The sequence below is a fragment of the Passer domesticus genome, chromosome 1, assembly GCF_036417665.1.
Source record: "Passer domesticus isolate bPasDom1 chromosome 1, bPasDom1.hap1, whole genome shotgun sequence".
Classification (NCBI taxonomy): domain Eukaryota; kingdom Metazoa; phylum Chordata; class Aves; order Passeriformes; family Passeridae; genus Passer; species Passer domesticus.
In genome coordinates this window covers 45571441-45589153 of record NC_087474.1, presented here as the reverse complement: position 1 = coordinate 45589153, position 17713 = coordinate 45571441, and the positions used below count along the sequence as shown (strand labels likewise).

Genomic DNA, 17713 nt, shown 5'->3' with positions numbered 1-17713 from the left:
AAACAGAGAACCTGCAGCTGAACCGAGGAAAACTGAAAAAGTATCCACTTGAGGTCTTGGAAACTTAATTTTTTATTAACTGTACCTTCTTCTGCAATTAGAGAAAGTACTTGTTGCCAAGTCACAGCCAGGTCTGGATTAGAAGAGAAACACTTTCATCCAGCCTGTCCACACTGCTGTGTTTTACATGGGCAATTGAAACATACTTCTCTACCCTAGAGAAGAGAGGGAAAATTCCTGACCAAGATGAGATCACTAATCTCTTCATCAGTGACTCTCGACATACTGCTTTATACAATAAACTGCTGTTCTCCCCCAGCCTCCACCTATTAAGCTCTATGATATAGAAGCAGATGCTCCTGTCACCCAGGTCAGAGCAGTGAACCCTGAATGGCACAGCATGAGGTCCTTGGCCCCAAAACAGAGGGGGGGTTTAGGGAAAGGCCTTGTACTCAGCAACTGCTGCCAGCTCTCTGCTCGGCATGACAGCTGTAAGGAATTCCTCTTCAGAGCTGTCTCTTCAATGGAGGAAGGCAGAAAGCATGGGCTGCCTGGGCCAGCAGCCCAAGCTCAGCACCACGCAGCAGGTTAACCCAAATCCGCTGGTGGGAACAGACACAAGTTGTCTACAAACACAGGAGTCATATTAATTCTCCAGAAGACACTTCAAATCCTTCTAAAGCCCTGGTTCCAGGGCCATGCATAACTTTCCTGAAGTCACATTGCATCCACATCCCCTCCTGCCTGCACTCCTTGTGCCCACTGAACAGGGCACAAGGACTCCAGCTCCAGCAGGCTTGGAGCTGCCTGCTCATCTCTCCAAAAGGCTGCCTTCCAGTGGAACTCCCTTTTCTGGTATATGATTTGCTTCCTTTTCCCCTTTTTTGGCTTCCACCTTTTTATCTTTCTTTTTATGTGGACTGGTTTAATTATTTAAAAAAACCCCAATGATATCGAGGATATTCCTTTCGTACTAAAACGATTATATAAAGTTTTAGGCAGCGAATATGTATGCTTCACGTAACAAGTGCATTAAACCATTCCAATTTCTTACTATCATAAGCTCAGGTTCTAGATATTTTATAAATTTCAACTTCAGATTGATTTTTGGGTCAAATTATGATCGAAAACCTTGCCAAGTTAAACTGAACATATGCAGACATTTTCTCAGAAGCCATACAAATTGCAGACTTCTTCAATTTCTTCTGCATTTTCATGTTAAACAAGTTCATGAAAATGAACTTGCATTCTGTTGCATCTTAAATGTCTACATCAACAATTTCCTACAGAAGTGCTTCATGTCTATAGATCATGGGCAGATTATGCCTCAAACATGCAGCTGTTAAAAAGGTTCTTTACACTACCAGACCCCCAACATTTTAAGGTGTAGCAATTTTAGTTTTCCAGCATTTTTTCATCCACTGCACTTACAAACATCCTCCAAGCCTTGGTTTGTAGGCTAAAGAACTTGCATGTCTTTCATTTTGTCCGCCAAAATAATTTCATTCATTTATTTGAATCAAAAGGATTTTCCAGATTGAATCACCAGGCTAGCTATCCCCAGGACTGTTTGGTAGAAGGGTAAAGTGCTACATATGAAAATTATCCTCTCTGCACTGTCATAGACAGAAAAAAAAAAAATATTCTCTGTAACAAGCAAATGTTCAACAGCCTCCCTGTAGCAAGAGAGCCTTCTGGTTTATCAGTGTTTTATGTCTTACAGGCAATCCTTCAGCTAACAGCCTTATCTCAAAGCCAGCCACCCTGCCTGGCTCCTTCCTGCCCCAGTGGTATCTCGGTGACACAACCTCGAGATGTTTCACTAACTGGCACAATCAGATCATAATCATTACGTAGCCCTAGAGGAATCATTTATCAGCTCTTCTCCATCTCTCTCAAACCATACCTCAATTGTACAGCCAGACATAAAAAAGAACAAGGAGACAATCTCAGGACAACCAAGGTCTGTTATTCTTCATCCACTAATAAATCCTAAGACAAAACAGAAAAACAAATGCAAATGTATGAGTCTAGCTGGCCATCAGAACCCATTTTGATGATTCCAAGCCTTGGGAAGCTCCCATTTCCCAAGGGAAATGAAGCCACTTAATATAACTGAACATAAACATGTCAGGTGCAGGTGAAAAGAAAACAAACCCTAAACAAGGAAACATAATCCAAAACACATAGACTTATAACCTATGAGCTGTCAGAAATCTGATTTTCCCGGCCAGGGCTATGCAACATATTTGTTTGCATCCCCCTGGTTATGGAGGAGTGCAAGGTGCTGCTGCCGCCACGCCTCAGGCAAGACCTTCAGCCATAAAAGAGGATTTGAGCCATACCATGGCCTGATGGGGGAAGGGCCAGCTGATCCTGCAGCCAACAGAGGAGCCTGGGGTTGACCTGAGCTGCCAGGGCTGAGCTATGCTTGGTTTTCAGTGTGAGGCAGAAATGGCAATCCTCAACTTCTCAAGTCTTACAGGAAGTTTCAATACTGCATGGTGAGGTTTGCACATACTTTAGGCTGCATTGCTACCAGGTGAGCAACTGCCAATGCCCAGTGTGAACTAGAGTGTCTCTGGAGCAAAATGCAGTGCAACCAGGTCAGCAGAGCTGAGGCAGAGTTAAAGATGGCCTCGCTCAACCTCTAATACTGAAGCTTAGCCCTAAGGCTTACCTAAAACAGGGACTCAAAAAAATTGGAACTGCATTTTGTCTGAGAAAATGTCAGGTCTTTGGCATCACTTTTTCTACATGGCATTTCTTCCCCATCCTTAGCACTCACAAGAATAAATATATCTCAACTCTAATGCTGTTTCACAGTACTGCCTTTTGCCACAGCACTTCCCAGCACACAGGTACAATGCTTCCCTCTCTGAAAAACCTGGGAAACAATACAGAAAATGAAAATGAAAACTATAGCCAGGAGGTTGATTTGTGGAATGGATGACAAGTAAAAAGCATGCAAATCATAGGCAATGCATGAAGACAAGTTATTTTCTCAGCAATGTGGTGGTACACAGTCCTACTTTGACACCAGATTATGGATGACTGTCTAGAGCAAGTGGATTGTAGACATGAGCAAAATAGAAAAAAAAAAAGCCAGGAAAAAAGGTCTAATAAATAAATTGAGAGACAGACAAAAAGTATATTAAATTCAGGTGTCAGCACACAAGGTCAGCCTCTAAGCTTCTGGGGATGGTAAGGGATGAGATCCACGCTGTACTTGGATCCAGAGCCCAGCACTTGATTCAGTTGGATGCAAAATGCTGCACAGAGCTCGATCAGCCAAACAGACTGGGAACTCTTTAGCTGCAGCTTAATGCATAAGATGAAGAGGCCAAGAGGCCTCAGAGGAAGTAATCACACCAGTTATTAGGGACACGGTAAGCAAGTACCAGTATGATATTCATGTTAATAGTAGTAATACAGGTAAAAGCTTTTATGTAATATTGGGTCTTTTTCTTCACAATGGCCTTTTATTTGGCCATAAGCTCAATACAAAGAGGTTGCATTTTCTTTCTTTTTTTTTTTGGTTGTTTTTTAATATTTTTGTTCCTTTAAAATTTTCTATTAAATCATGATGGAGAAATAAAATGAGATATTGGTGGGGAAAAAATATCTCTTTTTATACAGCAGCACAAAGCAGAGCAGCAGAAGTACTGACACTGTGGGCCATTCACTTACAGAACCATAATTCTTAAAAGGACCATTAACAACTCAATGGAAGAAACTTGAAAGCTAATAAAAACTATATACAGGTAACCGTATGCTTTTTAAATGCCATTTTGATATTGGACCAGCTCTTTAATAATGTTTTTCTTATTGGCAATAAAAAAGTGTCTCAACTTCGACTGATCCATTTTGTGCTTATTGTAGACGCATTCCAAAGACATTTGCAAGTTATATTACATTTTTCCATTTAGTTTACGGCATTTTTGTGCCCTCCATACTTTTCCATGTATTATTCATACATATTCTTTTGTATTTGAGATATCTGATCCTTTAATTACACCAAAGAGAATCACATTTTCATACATGATGGATTGGATCTTCATCATCGTTACAGTGACATATCACCAGCTCTCTTCCAGGAGGGTTTTGCCAAGACCTATAATCAGTTCAGCACTGTGTGCATATGTGTATTTGCTCAGTGCAGCTGCCTGTGTTAGAAATGTGCAAGTAGTGAACTCTTCACTAGCCCATGTGGTCTGAGAACAACATGAAATAGCTTCTTCCAGCCTGCAGATTTCCAGAAAGGCTTCATCATAAGCTGTTACACATGACTGTGTACCACATCTCCAAAATAATTGTCACGACAAAGCAGAGTGATGTGAAGGCCAAGGTACCTGTGCAGGAATGTGCCACAGTCTGAGGCAGCTCTTGGATATGCAAGTGCAGAAAGTGGACATCAGAAGGTCCACTTGGCACAGACACAACAAACAACACTCTGCAATCCATGCTCATTCCCCAGAGGAGGAAATCAGATGAGGCGTTGCATGTGGTACTACTTGACCAGCTTGGGCATACCTGTATATGGAACTAAACTGACTTGAACATTTCTCAAACTGCTGATGGAAATTTTAAGGATCAAGCCAGAGTAACCATCCTCTACCACAGACAGCTTGTCAGGCAGGTCAGACTCTTGTTTCACAGATGTTTTGCATGAATTAAGAACAAGTACAGCTGAACCCACCAGAACCATCCTCCAGAAAAGCTTACCAAAGCAACCACAATCCACCTCTGGGTCTTTATCTAAGTCACCTCTCTCTTGCAAGACCTCCTTCATATATACATATATATACATATTCAAACATACATATCTTTCATTTCTATGACAAAGCACATATGGGACACCCTGCTGCACCAGACATGGCGTTATGTCTGGTTTTTGTTTTCAGGGTTTGTTTTTTGGGGTGGGGTGTGTTGGGTTTTTTCCCAAGAGATTGCATATACATCTGTATTGGGGGGAAAAAAAAAACTAATAAAACTTTCATCATGTTGGAGCATGTTTGGGTTTCAGGAACCCTTCATGCACCGATCAAAAAAGCATTCTCTTTGGAGTAATATGGGGGTGAAAACTATCAGTACACTACTGTATCATAGGCTTTTTTGTCTCTCTGTTTATTTTTTTTGTGGGTGAAGAGAAAGCTGATTGTATTATACAGTAATAAAGACCAAGAATATTTAAATTGAAAGAAGATGCAGTCTTGGTAGACTCTGTAGCTGATGTACGTAAACTATTGAAATTAAATTAAATAAAATAGGTATGAAAGAATTGTTTGATGATTTTTTGTTTGGTTTTTAATATGCACTACTCCACTAAAAGTCATCTGGGCTGCATTATACCTTGAAGCAACAACAATTGAATCCTCATGTACTAAAACACTGCCATCTTCACTGAACATGTGTCAAACACTTGCTCTCAGGCTAGCTACGTGCTTTTAACTTGTGCACTGTGCCACAGAAATCAGCTCTGCTATAGGTAAAGAACCCCAACACATCTAGTAGCTGTTTTGCTTTAGTCTGCAATGAGGACATGGTTTTTAGGATTGGGCTTCTTTTTGGCTGGGGATGTGTGCATGCAGGGGGGAACAAATGTCAAAGTTATTTCTTCAGGTTTTTTGTTTGCTTGCACTTGGTTTCACCAATTTATTAGTTCAAGCTAGGCAGAACACTAGGCTTTATAATGACAAATTTACCTTTTTTTATGAGCAAAGGTCAAATTCTACACTGCTCATTTGGATTTAAAAGAGGAAATTTAAACTACAGAATGATGTTTCATGCTGAATAAAACTTATGGCAATCAAAGCTCTGATTTCTAGTTTCCTGAGCTCCTGTCTCCAAACTTTTCTCAGATTTCCAACAGTTGGTTATCCTTTCTGGCTCACATTTATTTCCTTCTGGTCTGGATTTAGGTGATAAAAGCTTGAGACATATGATTACCACTCCTCAGGTGCAAATGGTAAGTTTAAGGCACAAGCATGAGGGAAGTGGGGAGGAGAAAAGGTAGGGAAAATGGCTCTGGTTTAGATGTGGTTTGTCAAGATTACTACTGGCTTTTATCAGCTATTTCTTGACAAAACTCACTTTGTTCTAAATTATGTTGGGGGAAAAAAGATAATAAAAGACCTTTTCTCCCCACAAAAACCATACAAAAACTCAAATCATTCATTCCCTTCAAAAAAAGTCTAGAAGCCCTTGCAATGGCAAGGCTAGCATTAGCTGAGGTACACTTATCTATTTCCTTGCAGTTCCTCACTTCTACCCTGTCCCTTTCAGCTGGCATTTTTGGTATGTTCATTTTGAAATTACACACACCACTGGCCAATGGATACATTATTCTTGGATCCTTGCTTGCTGCTGGCGAGGTGTTCAGGGTCCGTGGAGATGATGACAAACGAGCATGAAATGACACGGCTCTCCACACCACCGCTGGCACCACCACCTGTCATCGTTGTCACTGCTGAGCTCATCTCACCTTCAAAAAACTCAGCACTCAGAACTTTAACTCGGGCTAAGTTAATTCTGTGGTCTTTTTACATTCTCGCCCTATAATTATGCACAGGTTCTCATTTCACCTATTTCCGACGGAGTGCAGCATTTTTATGTCTTTTCCACGTGTATGTTGAAGCACGTATTTCTTGAAAGCAAATACCATAATATCAGTTGTGAGCCTACTTCTATTTTGAGTGTTAGATACCTTCCAGCCAAAAAGCTGTACCAACAAAAACTCTGCTGAATTTCATCATTTACCGTACTTGTACCAGATCCGAACTTAAATATTCCATGCCTGTTTTAAATGCTGAGAGTCAAATAAAAGAAATCTAATCAAAAATTCCCTTAATGGTCTGTTAATAGCATTTTCCCCCTAACATTTCAAAATCCTCAATATACGAAAAGTCCCAAACTTACCAAAATGTGCTTGGCTTTCATATTTATGGAGCCTTATTTGGTTCTACTAACAGAAATTTACTTATGCCTCTACTACCTTCAGCCCAAAACTTACACATATAACAGAGAAAGATCTGAAAGTGTCATACACAACATGTTTGGGCTCCTCAAACTCACAAAATGTGCAAATTGTTCCTATGGATTTATTTAAAAAAATCATTTTTCCACAGATGTGGGAGGATAATTTTAGAAGATCATTTTTGCATTAATGATTTGCAGTCTTAAAGCATTTAATAACAGGAATCAATTTCTCAAAGTGAGTCAATATAACTCCATTATGAATACCATCCAGATTATGTATTTTTACCTATAATCATCGTTACCAATTCAGACTAGTTCCCTGAAACACAATTTTTTTTTCACTAATCTTCACTACTTTCACTAATCTTTCACTACTTTGATTTTCAGAAGCCAACAAGACTTAAGACATTGTTACTGTTGACCATTAAGCATGACACAGTGTCACAATCATATGTTCTCCAACGTTTTTTGTACTGTCAGGGGCCACACCATTATCTGAAATAACAGTTTCCTTTTTTTGGACAATTTTTATCCATAGGGTTGTTTAACTTACTGCCCATAACATACAGCATTTCCTTTCAGCGTCTACCTTCATTTGATACCCAGCTTGGTGCAGCTGAGAGCATTTCCTATCCTTTCACCAGAAAAATCTTTAGCTATAAACACAGTTGCAATGGGATGCTCAGCCATGGCACGATCAGAAAAACAATTTTCCAGTGCAACTTCTGTGTATCTGTTTTACCCATCAGCTCTAAGTACTTTCTCCAGTGTCTGTGTTTAACAGCAAATAAGGTGAATGCATTTGAAAGCAGGTACTTTCAGTTGCCTTCAGCCTTCTTTGCCCTTTTACAGCATCTCAGATCCTATGGAAAACAAGGTCGGATGTTTTATTTCCGGAGGCAGTGCATCTCCGAGGAGATGCAGAGCCACAAGTGGAAGTGGGCAGAGCACCAAAGCACTCTGGCTCTAACAGCGTTTTGCAGAGAGCAACAGCAAGTCGTAAAGCATACTTCCCCAAACCTCTGGATCATGAAGACAGCTTTAATTTTTCTTTTGCCCATCCATGCCTCAGAAAAAGCTCAGGAGAGCAGACATACCAAAAACATGGCATCTGTGCAGCCTGCCTGTTGCCAGAGAGACACGAAAGAAAAGGAGTATGTTCAGATTGTGACTGTGTCACCCACATCCTCTTGTAAAGTGGAAGTGCATGAAGTAAAAAGCAATGCCTTTGTAGTCAAACCATTAGACCAGGAGTTAGGAGACCTGAGCTTTCATCAGTCCTACAAGAAATTCCTTGTGGATAAACCACATTCTGTTATTTGACTTTGATCTTTTTCTCTAAAAGGACAAAAACAAAATGGCCTTTTGCTGCAGTCAGCTGTAATAATGACAAGTTCTTTGGAGATCAAATTCACTCATGTTTATGCCATTGCTAAAGTGTGGTAATTGTAAAAGTTCACATTGAAACTTTTGTCTTAGAGGTATTAAAAATTACCATTTTTATGGCATTACTAAGACCATTAAGTAGGAAAATATAAATTATTAATTTGGGAACTTGAGATTTTACCCATAGAGGTTTATTCAGCTGATAGTATTTGCATGCAGAGCATTACGGTGTTCATGTACACACACACCTACACAACCTTAGTCTTACCTGTTTCCTTATATCAAAAGCCAGCATCAAAGGTCTTCCATGTACTCCAACATTTCATTTTGACAAGCAGGGACATCCAAAGCAGAGTTATCCCACTGTGGGTGCAGTGCCTTTTTATTAGAAAGCATTACCTATAGTTCAGAAGTGAATACACCTTCACACACCATATATGAAACTTCCAGCACATGACCCTCTATGTGAACTTCCGTATCACCTCAGCTTCTCTTTCCACATGTTAGAGCAACTGCTCAAGAATGAGCAAATCTGGTTTGGTAGCTAAACTTGGCTATCTCTAGGACATCCCCACCAACATCCCTCTTGTATTCAAGATTCAGGAGTTTGTGTTATCAATAAAATTCAAAAACAAGAGATAGATGCTTCTACCAAAAAGACAGCAGTCTGTGCTCTATCTGCTTTGTTTCTGCTCACGTTCCTACCATGAAAATCAGTCCACCCTGTCTCTGCTAATCAATGAGAAAAGAAAACTTTTGGTTTTGGTCTTCCTGCCAAGACTTTTCAGTGGTGTAAAAGGAATTGATTTTGTAATTGCTCTTTGCAGTCTTCATTTCATTATTGCAACTTACTCATTATCCATGAGCTTCCAATGTTTACCACATTTTCTCCTAGAGCACTACCTGTTGCACTACCCTCCAAAATTATTCAGCCTATTAAGAGAAAGCCAGAGATCATTTTGCTTGTGCTGCTTCTTGTTCCTTCTTACTAGGATGCACCCGCATGCTCCACAGGACAGTCTGCAAAGCTCTGTCAAACACTTGACAATACAGTTCCTGCATTTCAGTTCTGTGTCCTCTAATCCGTGAGATGGCCAAAGTCCTGGAAGGAGGTTAATAGAATCATAGAATGGTTTGGATTAGGGGGACCCCAAAGACCACCTAGTTCCAGGCCCCTTACCATGGACAGGGATGCCACCCATTAGATCATGTTGTACAGGACTCCCATCCCTGGCCTTGGACATTGCCAGGGATGGGGCATCCATTCTTATTTAGATATTCCTCTTCATCCCAGCTGTTCAGATTTCCATAACTTGTGTTGTTATTTATGGCAGCCTGTGGTCATGGAAATGCATCACCACTAAGGCAGACATGCCATAATCCAACCTGCAATTCCAGTGACTTTCTTTAGTGGTGTTTTTAATATAAGTGCCCTCTGTTGAATTTTCTGTCATCTCCTAAGCAGCAACTGCTTCCTTTCTGTAACAGCTGATCAAGCTCTCTTTTTAATTGCTCACTTCTTACAGTATGAACATCCATCAGGTTTGCCCTTGAAGAGTATGATCACTCTTCCAGAAAAATTCCTTACTAAATTGTTATTAAACAATCAATATTTCTAGTTGAATGTAGGGCAATCTGGTTTTCTATTTCTTCCTGGTTACAAATCACCCCATTTTTTCTTTTGTTTCCTCTTTCCCCAGACCTCTTAAAACTGATCTTTTCCCTTGTGGCAGGCCTAAACAAAGATTTCAGCAATGGGCAGTCCAATAAGTCAATGCTTTGGATGTCGCACAGCACTAAAGCCAGTATCTCCAGACTGGCTTCCACCTCCTCCACCAAGTCTCCCAGCTTCCAAGTCAAGAAACAGAGATTGCATTTATCCTTTGGCAGAAATAAAACCGAGTGTAGCCAGGGCAGGTAACTGCAGTAACTCACCAGGCATCTGTGTGCTTAATAAAACATAGTGTTCTCCTGGCACAGAAGGGAGCCAAATGCCCTCAGCTGCCATTTCACTAAAGTAAGCCCTGCAAACCACAGGGATTTAGAGTTCTTACATCCAATGCTTTTTGCAGTTCTTCATGCTCACACACTAAAAGGGTGCTCATTGATTTAATAAAGCCAAGGTCTAGAGAGATCTATAAATACAAGTGTTTTACCCTCATGCATTATTGCCCTGATGCCCAAGACTGAACTTCTGCTCTTTCACAGATAAATTGCTTCCTCGCTGGTTAACACCAGCTTCCATTAGCAAAAGTGGTGGCAGACATATTTGGGAAGGTGACCCATGATAAAACACAGCTTCGTCTCTCTTTCTGTTTTCCCTTTGATTTCTTTACTTGGCACATCCCATGCTCCTCTTTTTCCCACCCGACTCTGCTCAGAAGAAATCAATAAGGTATTCCTTATCAGTATTACCTAAAAAGTTATCAATTATCTCACCTAAAATCTACTAAACTCAGTGCAGTGACAGATATCAACCTCAAGGGGTTCAAGATGATCTTGATCCTGCAATTGTCAAAATTGCCTTCTAAAAGGCAGTCTGAAACAATTCTTCACATCTTTTATAGGCTTACAATAATATTAATAGCAATAATATTAGGGGGAGAGGGTGTTTTGATATCTCAGTCCTAAAGTAGAACATGTTTTGTACATTCAGCTACTCTGTAAATTCCAAAATGTAAAACAGAGCTTTCTAGCCTATACTTTTCTTCGCATTCAACGGCAAATTAAGGTTTATGGCTTTTATTTAAAAATATCATAGGAAGTTTTATTTAGAATGACTGTTTTACAATAACTCCTAGGCCTTGCCTTGTCCAGCTGAACTGCTCCCAAAAATGCTTAACTCTGAAACAGAACGACAAGGAAGCAGAATGTGTCTCCTCAAAATGTGTATCAGCTAACAACACCATTAACTGCTGAACTCCCAGCACAGCAGGCAAAGCACTCTGATGAAAGCATCACTTGTCCTTTCACTGTCATGTTATTACAGCACATACAGTCGCGTTGCACCCTTGTGGAGTTCCTCACCCACTGGAATTGTGACAGAGACCAGGTGGGAGCCCAAAGCAGCAGAGTTTCCAAACCTTACCTTTCCTTCTTTTTGCTGAGCTACAAGCAAAGGCTTCTGGGTGCACCCCCAACTCTGTGAAAGCTCTCCCCACAAATTCACATGGTAAACAAGGTTTCACAACATCCTGAAATATACTCATGTACAACTTTGTGCCCAGGTTTTAAAGTCAAAGAAATGATTGCCAGATCATGTATTGGGTTACTTTCAATTAGCTCAGCTCTGAGATAACCTTGTGTTACATAAAGGCAACAGAGTCACCCAAGATTTGATTATTTGAAACATTCCCCTCTCTATGCAGTTACATTTAGTACACGTCTGGATGTTCTTACTAGCTGAAATACACACTTACCAGGCAAACACACATTATACAGGGGTTGTCTGTGATAAAAGGTATCTGCAAAATTTCCCCTTCATTTTCACATTTTGCAACCGATCCTGAAATAGAAATGAAAATTTTAAAATACTAGCATATTTCATTTCACCCTGACAGTTTTGGAAACTATCCTCGTCACACTCATGGTTTAACACTTGCTCCATTCCTAGCCCTCGATTTTAAACCCTTTAGTAATTTGCCCGATTTAATCAGGCAAGGACATTCAGCATTTCTGCAAGACTCTAAAGAGAGCAAGGAAATGAGTGGCCTTTTAGTGCTGCACAAACCTAGACTTTCTTTGTGCCCCAGTTATAGCAAAGAAGGACGCTTTTTCTTCTCTCAGATGACGTGTGGAGAATAACGAGTACTCCATGCAAAGCAGGATACGTCTGTAACGATAGATCCAGAGCTCCCCGAAATCAGCAGAAAGCTGTCCATTGCACTCTGAGGACTTGGACCAGCGCAAGCCCTTAACCAAGCATCCTTTTAATGCACTGCAACCACTTGGCAAATGAGTCAAAATTAGCAGGCTGACTGTCAAACGGAATCAAATTAGGAAACCCTTAACAGCCCTAATGCTGATTAGTCGGTATTCTGTCATGCTGGAATCACTCCTCAAAGTCTAATGGCTCCTCGCTTGCGCTAGAATTTGATTCTGCCTTTCGCTCCATGCCCCAGATCTCAGGAAGATAAAACCCTCGAGGGGAAACGGGGAGAATGGGGCGGGGGAAGAAAAGGAACAAGAAAACCTTTTTTGGGGGGAGCTCGGCACGGTGGCTGTGCTCACCTGCCCCAGCCCTCGCGGGTACACCTGGGGCCGCCCTTCCCTCGCAATGCCACCCGGCGCAGCCCCGTACCTGTGAGCAGGGAGGAGGCCGGCGCCCCGGGCAGGCACAGGACGCCCAGCAGGACGGCGGCGGAGGCCGGGCAGAGGCGCGGGGCGGCCGGCCGGCCCCCGCCGAGCCGCGGCATCGTCCCGGGGGTGCCGCTGCCCACCCGCCGGCTGCGGGGCAGCGTCCGGGACGCGCCGTCGGGTGGCGGAGCCCGCCCACCCCGGCACGCCCGCCCCAGCACCGACCCCCGGTGGCGAGCGGGACGGGAGACCGCGGCCCGCCGGGGAGTCCCACCCCACGGCGGCACCGGGGGAGGGGACTGTGGGTGCGGGGAAAGCAGCTGTCAGCGCCTGCCCCTCGGCCCCGCACCCCCTCTTTCCATCACCCCCCTCCCTTGCCCGCATCCCTTCTTATACCTTCCTCTCCCCATAGTCCCTCCTCCGGCACCCCCCGGCCCCCATGCCTCCCTCCCCCCCGGCGCACACACGCACAGACAGGCTGCCAGCCCCAGACCCCGTTTCCCTGCCGGGAGATGCCCGGCCACTCCCTCCCTGGCCCCGCCGAGCACCTCCCGGCCCGGCGGCGGCGTCGGGGGGCTGCGCCCGCGGCCGCTCTGCGGGAGGGGCGGGGGAAAGGGAGAGAGAGGGTCGGGCAGAAGAGGAGGAAAGAAGAAGAGGAGGAAAAGGTAGAAGAGGAGTAGCAGGGGAGGAAACGCGGATCCTCGGACAGGGCCGGGGTACCTGGGCAGAGCGCGGCGGCTCCGGCGGGCTCGTCCCCAGCTTGTGCCAGCGCCCTTCGTGCTGCGGGCAGGTTTTGCCAGCCGCCAGCGAGCGGCGAGAGGGAAGGAGGGAAAGAAGGAAGGAAGGGAGGGAGGGAGGGAGGGAGCGAGGGGTCCAAGGCTGTCCGCCGGGAGCTCCGCGCCGTGATCCGCTCCCCGCTGCCCGCCCGGCCGCGGCCGCCGGTCCCCCCTCCCTCCCTCCCCGCTCCCGCCGCAGCCTGAGCCCGCCGCTCCCCGAAGGGCTCCCTCCGGCCCTCCCCGCCCGGCTCCCGCGCTGCCTCTGCCCCTCGGGGCGCCCGGAGCTCCCTCCCCGAGCCCGGCCCGCCGAGCGGGACCCGCCGCTCCCCGCTGAAACCTTTGCAGCTCCTCCTTAACACTTGCATTCGCAGGTCCACGCTCTGCTGTCCCAGGTGCAAACACGGGCAATGTTAGCCATAGACATCGCCGAGAGCCAGTGTTTGCGCTCACACGGAGGCGCGGGGTCTGGACGGGATGACACTCGTGGCGTGTGGCAGGAGACTCTTCTGTGACAGATCTCCCCGAGCCTGTTTTAGAAATCGATTTCTTTCAAACTGTGATGTTTCACTTGGGGAAATGAACACTGTCTGAAATTTACTGGTCTGACAACAAGCTGAAAAATGCTTTCATAGTTCTACACGTTCTGATTTTATTTCTTTGCGGGCTGCATGTGAGCTGTGATTTCCAAAATGCTTACAAATAATGGAAAATCAGGTGCATAGCAGGCTGGTGTATACAGGACTGCTTCAAATACATTTTACTTTCCAGTAAGATGCAAAACAATTCGGTTTGCAAGATCATTTTGAGAGTAAAACCCAAAAGGAAAGACCTCTGGAAGTGTACACCTTTGCTCTAAAAAGTAAGATACGTACACCTCACTTTCAACACAACTTGCCAGCTACCTTTAGGGTAGAAAGCAAAAGCCCTAAACCAGCTGAAATTGAACCTATGGGAGGGACTGCAGAAAACTGACACCGATCACCTTCTGGACATCACTATCAAAATCCCTCTCCCTGAGGAAGGGAAACCTACTTTTTTTCTTCCAACCTCAATCTGTACAGGTTGAAGCTGCATAGGAACATAGAATAATTTAGACGCCATTATAGGGCTTTTATATTCCCTAAAAATACAAGTGAGGTCCAAAACTTTCTCCATGCTGTGTAGAATACATTATAAACTCAGTATATAAGTACAACGCATGTAACCTGGAATTTTATTTTTTTTTTCTGGGAAATATAATTTTTACATTTCCATTCATTTTAAACAAAGATAAGTCTGTAGGGGTACATGTTATTACCCCCTACTCCAGAATAGATTTTCACACATCCAGATGGTTTTTTTCCATTGGAAAGATGTACTGAATCTTCTGGTAAGCTGGCTTTTTCTTACTTCTCTATCTGTAATCAGTGGTTACATTTCCCTTTTCTAATTACAGTGCAGCCACAACCTTTCTAAAGCAACGGCCATAGGAAAAATAAATCTACCCTGATAATTTCTTAAGTGACAACTACCACAGGAGAGTACTTATATTATCAAATGCATCGAATTTGCTCTTTATGCTGGTCTAAAATTCATTAAATATTAACATCACCCGGTGTGAGAAACACACAAATCACAATGAGGGCATCAAATAACAATCCAGGCATCCAAGCAACAGCAGGGAACATGCTAAAATAGTCTGGAAAACGCAAAGAGGAAAGTTCTTTACAAAATGAAGACAGGAGGTGACAACAACTGAGCATCACACTCAATCCCTGCCATGATTCACTCACTTAAGACAAATACTTCATGAAATTGTACTAAAGCAGAGCAGTCACAAAGCAATATGTACAAATTTGTGACGTGATTTTCCTTTTTCCATGGAAAGAAACCATTGTCATCATCACTAAAGCACCTTAAACACACTGATTAGGCCTGAAACTTACCTCTGAACATGTGCAGCATGAAAACATTGTCCATGGGGTGAGCTCACTCCGTCTGTGCATCTTCTGTTGCAGCAGCAGTGCTGAGACGAGGAATTTGCTCATCTTCCTTGCTTCAAGCGCCTCCTGAAAAGGGACTTTAGGTCTCCCTGGACCATGGCTACTCCACACTTCATTGCCCATTGCTGTCCAGTGGAAGAGCCTGCTGGGGACTGGTGCTGCCTCCGAGTCTCCCCGGTTCCCTATCTCCTCTGTCATCGGGGAAGAGGGGAGATGAGAGAGACGCTCATCCTTAGCAGCAACCTTTGTTGCTTCCTTGATATTGATAACGATGACATATCACAGGGGAAGATCATTCATTTAAATCTCTCATGAAGCAAAACCCAGCCTGGGAGGGAAATATGCCATCTTAATCCTCCCCCAACTTAGTTTCACCCACTCAGTGCTACAGGTTTGTCTTGGCTTTTTATCTCTCCCTTACCCACTCTCCCAAGCCTGCCTTATCAGGGATCAGCATCCCTTTTCATTGTAATGTTGTGTTAAGTTTCAAGATGGGTTGGTTATTTTTTTTCCCCTTTTGTATCCCTGTTTAAAGAGTTACTTATTTTTCCAAGCAACATTGAAAGCTGTGGTCATTTCAGCAAAATCACAGGCTCACACTGAAAAACGTTGTCCTGCTATCAGATACATACAGAGATTTTGTGCTATGCCAGCAGTTAAAACAGAAGTCATGTCATCAGAGCACTTACCTCTTTTGTATAAGCATTGCATGGTATCAGTTGTTATTGAAAGGATATGTTCATTAGTTCTGTTTAGTGGTCAGCCTTGGCTCTTCCAGCTGATGGAGCAGTAGCTGTTCACAATTACCACTTTGTGTGTAGCTCAGCTCCTTCTCCAGGGATGCTTTCCCAGTGGTCAGCCATGAAAGAATGTCATGGTCACCCAGCACCCACCCTAAAAGAAAAACAAAGCTTTATGGTTAACAACAGCAACAGTGATGAAGACAGCGATCACTTTCACATTTCTCTTCATGATTTTTACTGGCAAGTCAAAATTGCTAGGAGGCCCATTCTTCAAGGGCTAGGGAATTCTTCCAGAAGTGGCAGAAGGCAGCCATGAGTCACTAGAATTAGCATGTATTTTCTTTTTTTTTTTTCTTTTTTTTTTTTTTTTCCTCCTTTTGGGAAGTCGCTTTTCTAGGTCTTGGGCATAGGTTGTCCTGGAGTTTCCCTATCATGCAAGAAAGAGTGCAATAGACATGCTGCATGTACATCAACACTGCAGGTGCCCCTGCTTTTATTGCTTTTATGTTGTTGTACATTATTCTAATACAGTTTCTTTGTGTTTATGAGACTCTTAGCCTAAAGAAGAGAATATGACCCAGATATAGACTGTCTTGAAGGCTCTGTAGATTGGCACAACTTGCTGCTTCCAGTTTTGGCTTGCTAAATATCTATGCATTTACAAGGTAGTGAAGGTGGTTTGCATATCTGATCAAGCTTACACCTTTCTATTGTTATTAACAACTTGCAAAAGATAAGGAACTCTCAATCCAGTAACTTACACCATCAAAACAAAGGTCAGGGTGAACACATTTGCTGTAGTTGGAGGCGTGGGTCTGATAAGCTTCAGCCCTAAAAATTCTTGCAGAAAGACCTATAATTTGGGAAAGTGTTTTACTGTCATGGTGCATCAGCACACAGCAATTGAGAAGCTCAGCAGTAACTCATAGGACTGTGATGAAGACATGGCACTTTCCTGCAGGAGAGCAGCTGGGAGTTTGCAGTTCAATCCTCAGTCCTGAGTGGGCTGCAGCCCTTGAAATGTCTTTGCACGTTCATTCATTTCAGTGCTTAATCCTGTGTTAAAGTTAAGGGTATCTGCCAGTGTGGACAAACAGTATTTCTTGCACGCCACTTCTCCTCTAGGAGATGATGTTAATAAACCTCGAGAGTGGCCTGATTATGTCAAAGAGGTGCTCCTGACAAAGCTCCCCTTCTGCAAAATATTCAGGAAATTTAAATGAATGCAAGCAAGGTCTGGAGACCACACCAACAGGTTTTAAAACTGTAAGAGGATTAAAAATCACATATGGTCAAAGTCTTTAAATAAAAGCAAAGTACAAGAAGTATCTAAAATTTACACTGAGACTTGCTTGCATAAATGTTTATAAATTTTATCAAACAACTCATAATTTTGACAGTTTTCCATAAACCCCTGGAACATGCAAAGCATTTAATTTATTTGTGGCAAGATAAAGATAATGAGCAGCATTTTAAAAGTTTATTAACATAAAATGTCCTGGCACAGTCATACTTACATACTTCTATTGTTTAAATTATATTTTCTAAGAAC

The 17713-nt window shown here is 43.0% G+C and overlaps 1 protein-coding gene across 4 annotated transcripts in view; it reads right to left on the bottom strand.

Annotated features, from left to right (window-relative positions):
* BMPER (BMP binding endothelial regulator) overlaps positions 1-16494 on the bottom strand; it is a 154607-nt gene extending 138113 nt beyond the window's left edge. The window contains exons 1-4 of one of the 4 annotated variants that reach the window (XM_064417729.1): positions 16108-16494; positions 15362-15609; positions 13800-13963; positions 11784-11870 (exon numbers count right to left, since the gene is read on the bottom strand). In XM_064417729.1, the coding sequence (XP_064273799.1) occupies positions 11784-11870; positions 13800-13963; positions 15362-15395 (285 nt within the window). In that variant the 5' untranslated portion in view covers positions 15396-15609; positions 16108-16494. Of the gene's footprint in view, positions 1-11783; positions 11871-12094; positions 12578-12664; positions 13024-13773; positions 13964-15361; positions 15610-16107 lie in introns of those variants that run through there. The other 3 variants (XM_064417743.1, XM_064417735.1, XM_064417752.1) reach the window with 3 other exon arrangements.
* Positions 16495-17713: the final 1219 nt, after the last annotated feature.